At 56.6% G+C, this 4406-nt stretch overlaps 1 protein-coding gene across 1 annotated transcript; it reads left to right on the top strand.

The window, feature by feature from the left end:
* The first annotated feature begins 297 nt into the window (after nt 1-297).
* On the top strand, nt 298-3817 carry LOC133250986 (cystatin-B). Its single transcript, XM_061422916.1, has 3 exons — nt 298-531; nt 2953-3054; nt 3478-3817. Exons 1-3 carry the CDS (start codon nt 313-315, stop codon nt 3604-3606), a joined length of 450 nt encoding a protein of 149 aa, XP_061278900.1. The 5' UTR covers nt 298-312; the 3' UTR covers nt 3607-3817.
* The last annotated feature ends 589 nt before the right edge of the window (nt 3818-4406 follow it).

Raw genomic sequence — 4406 nt, 5'->3', positions numbered from 1 at the left:
GCCCAACCCCGCGGGGCGGGGACCACCCCTCTCCCCGGACCCTGCAGACCGCGCCCCCGCCCACACCTTCTGACTCCGCCGCCCGGGAGGACGACACCAAACCCCGGGAGGGGGAACAGCCCTACAGCACACGACCCTTTGTCCCGAGACGGTACCCATCGGGGGTCCCAGGCTGCGGCCGTGCTCCTGTCCTCCTCAGTCCGCACTGACCAGGACGGCCCGCGCTCCACTCCCTTCCGGGACGCCCCGCACCCATTTCCGGTCCCGGTCCCCCCCCACCCGCCGCGCGCTGTGGTTTCGCCCGCATGGCACATGACCGCCGCGCCAGCTCTGGGCGCTCGACTCCGGTCGACCACTCCCGCCAGTGTCCGCTGCTCCGGCGAGTGTCCGCTGCTTCCGCGTGACTGCCGCTCCCGCGTGACCGCCGCCGGGTGTCCGCACGCTCCCGGCCCGCTTGCCGCCAAGATGATGTGCGGAGGGACTTCCACCACGCAGCCGGCCACAGCCGAGACCCAGGCCATCGCCGACAAGGTTCGGGCTTTGTGGGACGATTGGGGTACTGGGGGCCGGGGGCGTCCGCAGGCATCCCCGCTGGGACGGAGGCTCTGCGCCCGAGCGCATCCCTCCCTGAGTCGGGCTGGACGCAAGTGGATGCACCTCCCTGCCTGCGAAGCTCTCTGGTGCGGAGGTGTCCACTGGGTTAGGGGGCGCGAGGTGACAGAGAATAGCACTTAAAGAGCAAAGGATACGGCAGGCGGGGTGAGGTCCCCATGCGTGAATCTGGGGTCCGGGTCCCAGGCGTCCGAGACTCGGGCTGGACTGAGTGTAGCCCTTTTTGTATTTGGAGTGGTCTCCAATAAAAAGTTTAGAAACAGGAAGTAGCTGGGTCGAGGAGGCAGAGCCCGGTTCAGACCCTGGTCAGCTGTCCAGCCCTGCTCGCAGAAAAACACACCGGAGGATCAGGTTGGGGTGGGACGAGCTGGGCCTGTCCTGCCTGTCATCACAAGTAGGGCCCAGGAGGCTCGAGTTCTGATAAGAAGAAGAGACTGAAGACAAACTTTTGTCCTTTAACCTTCCTTCCTGGCTGCTTCTTCCTAAACGTCGGCCATGAGCTCAGCCCTTTTCCTCTCCCGTGGTTGGGACCATCTGACTGTGGTAAAGGAAGGGGCTGAGTCAGTCTCCTGAGACCTGTGAAAAGTAGGAATTTGCTGGGACTCCCAGGAGAGCCAGACAGGAGGAGATTCCTAGCTTTTCCCCTGTGGCCACTCAGAGAGCCCAGCCCTCTCGGCCTTTTCTTGGGTCTCCAGGCTGGAGAATTCCTGCTGGTCACCTGAGCTTTGAATGAGTGTGAGTTCCCTTGGGAGACGAGAGTCTCTGTCACTATGGCCTGCATTTGGGGTCCAGCCCTTGAGAGTGGACCGTCCTCACTGCCCCTGGGAACAAGGAGGCCGCCCGTGTGCTGGGTGGGCTCTGTGAGGGGCAGGGGCACCATCCGGTCACCTTCTGTTCTGAAGTTTTCATCAACAGGTGAGGAGAAGTGAGGCCAGAGACAGACCTGTACCCACCACATCCAGTCCTATCCTAGGGCCCTCCCTGGCCCTCTGCACACCTAGTCACTCTGGTCTGGCAACTGACAGCTTCCTAGTGACCCGGGGCCTTCTGAGCTTTCCTTGGCTCCAGTCCAGCTCATCTTTCTCCTGGTCGGAGCTGTGTCAGTGACCTGCCGTCCTGCAGGCCTCCACCTCCGCTGCTCCACCACCTCCTCCTGGGCTTCTCCCCAGTCCTTGCACAGGGTGGGGTTCTCCTGCCTCCACTCCTGAAACAGGTGATTCCATCCCAGACCCCCAGGAGGGTCTGTGGGTGTCACTTGGCCCTCCCTGGTCAGGTAAACTGTCTGAGGGCCAATTCCCTGCACACCTAGCGGGAACAGGGGCTACCCAGGTGAGTGTTCAGTCAAAGGTGGGCACTGGCCCAGGGGGACACACCCAGCTGATCACCTGAGGGCCCTGGCAAACTCGGAGGGAGCAGGCGGCCAGAGTCTCAGTACCTGACCCTCCCTCTGATCCTTCCCTCCACTTCATTCACAGGGAGGGCCCCTCCCTGAAGGCCTTTGTCAAGTGACTCACTGGCATTTATGATGGTGATCCTCTCGGCTGTCCGAGCAGCACACTCCTGGTCTTAACTGAACTCCTCCGAGCCCCACAACTGGTCTGAGGATTCCAGCGCAGTCAGCAAGCTCCTGTGGCTGCCAGTGGTCCAGACAGCAGCCTGAGCACTCGGAAACTAGCTTAGGTTTTCAAGTCAAGACAAAACAACCTGCTCTCCCCTTCTTCCTTAAAAATTCTCAGTTCCCCAAAGGCCAAGACCCTGGAAAACATGACTGATCTGAGAGTAAAGATCTGACACCAAAGATCACAAAACAGTCTCTGCCCAAAGGCCCTGCAACCTAGAGAGACCATCTAAAGATGCAGCAAAGCATTTTTTTTCCTACAAAAGTGCTTTATCTGCTGCATATTTTGTCACAGAAGAAATTGGGATTATGTAAGAGAATTAAGGCACGTCAATAAGATGGAAGATTAAATTTAATATTAAATTTTAACATTTTAAAATGTTTTAGCTTTCAAAGTAATTAAAAACTACATACTCTGTCAAATGAAGGTTTGAGTGAAAATGGTAAGGTACGAACTCATATACACTGTTGTAACCATGAGAATAGAAACTATCTGTGTCTGGAAAAGAAAGGGCTAATGATACAGGCAAATGATTACCATTGAAACCTCAGCAGAATTAAAAAACTTTTCTGTACTTGAAATCAGGGCAAGCATTTTAATGTCTGCTCAGCTGTAAAGAACAAATGTGCTCTAGAAAGTATGTAGAATGTGGGCCTTAGAGTTCAGCTGTAACCTCTAATACAGGTGAGCTTACCTGTCTCTCCCTTCTCCCCTTCCCCAGGTCAAGTCCCAGCTGGAGGAGAAGGAGAACAAGAAGTTCCCAGTGTTCAAGGCTCTGGAGTTCAAAAGCCAGTTGGTTGCTGGGAAGAACTACTTCATCAAGGTGGGGTGTCCCCCTCAAAGGAAGGTTGAGCCTGAAGTGGGAGCTCACAGGTGTCCAGGGCAGGAGTGCTCAGCAGGGTCCTGTGGGAGCCCTCAGCTTCAGGGAGTTGGTGGCTGTCTAAAATGAGCATGTGTGTGCAGGCATGTGTGTACACGTGTGTCCTGCGGCTGCCTTGGAGGAGAGGACCAAGCCTCTTGAGACCCACAGGGCTCTGCTGGAGTAAGTGTGGGTGAGGGGTGCTGGCTGGGCACCCCCTGTTCTTGAAGGAGGAAGATGGGAGTGTCCTCAGCTCAGTCTCTGGGGACATGAAGGGACGCAGCCTCCGGGCATCCAAGGCCTTCCTGCCTGTCCAGCCAAGTCCAGCGGAGCAGGGGGACTTGGGGTCAGAGGCCCCACCTGCTCCTCACTGGACTCTCCTTTCAGGTTCAAGTGGACGAGGATGACTTCGTGCACATCCGAGTGTTTGAAAGCCTCCCGCATGAGAACAAGCCCGTGGCCTTGACCAGCTACCAGACCAACAAAGGCAGGCACGACGAGCTGACCTACTTCTAGGCCCGATTTTGCAGAGTCCATTGCCCATGTGGGTCTCTCCTCTGCAGACCTGTCTGGGACCAGACGCGGTGTCCCTCGGGATGGGGTGGTGTCCCTGTTCCCTGCTTTCGCTGTGTTCATTTTTTTCTCCCAATCCATGATTTTAACTAAATTTCTTTCGAGGGGGGCTTGTGTTATCTTTAAATAAACATGTGTTTTCTGTTTTCACAAATTGTCTCTGTTGGGGTTTTTTTCTTCATCTAAAGCTATAATCACAGTAGAGAAGTGTCAGCAGGTGAGAGGTGTCCTGGGTGGAGCCCCCGCTGGGCCTCCTGCCGCCTGAGCCCCCTTCCCTGAGGAGCCGAGGAGGGGAGAGGGTGGCCCAGGTGGCAGTAGGCAGGTGGTACACCCAGGGTTCTGGGAACGTGTGCTCTAACCACAGCTCCACAGGCTGTCATGGTGACTCTGTGTCGTGTCTCCAGGTCTCAGAACCCCCCACCCCATCGTGTACAGTAAGAGGGGGTGAGAAAATCTGACCCTAGAGCATTAGTTCTAGATGGACTCAGATACATTCACGCATTTCTGCTCGGGTAGAGATGCACAGATGTGTGCAGGGAGGCTGTGACCCGCAGGGCCCGCTGAGTGCCATGTCCTGCGAGTCCGGCCCCAACTACCCACTGACTGCCCGGGGTATGCGCTGGGTCTGTCTCAAGGCTTCCTGGTTTCAGCAGCAGGTTACTACCGTTAGTGAAGTCAGTCCAGTGATGTGTTTGCCGTGTGTGTGTATTCGTGTGCAGTAGAATGGAAAAGTGCACCCTGCT

Source organism: Bos javanicus, chromosome 1 (assembly GCF_032452875.1).
Source record: "Bos javanicus breed banteng chromosome 1, ARS-OSU_banteng_1.0, whole genome shotgun sequence".
NCBI lineage: Eukaryota > Metazoa > Chordata > Mammalia > Artiodactyla > Bovidae > Bos > Bos javanicus.
The sequence above is the reverse complement of the archived record's forward strand: the minus strand, read 5'-3'. Positions and strand labels throughout refer to the sequence as shown.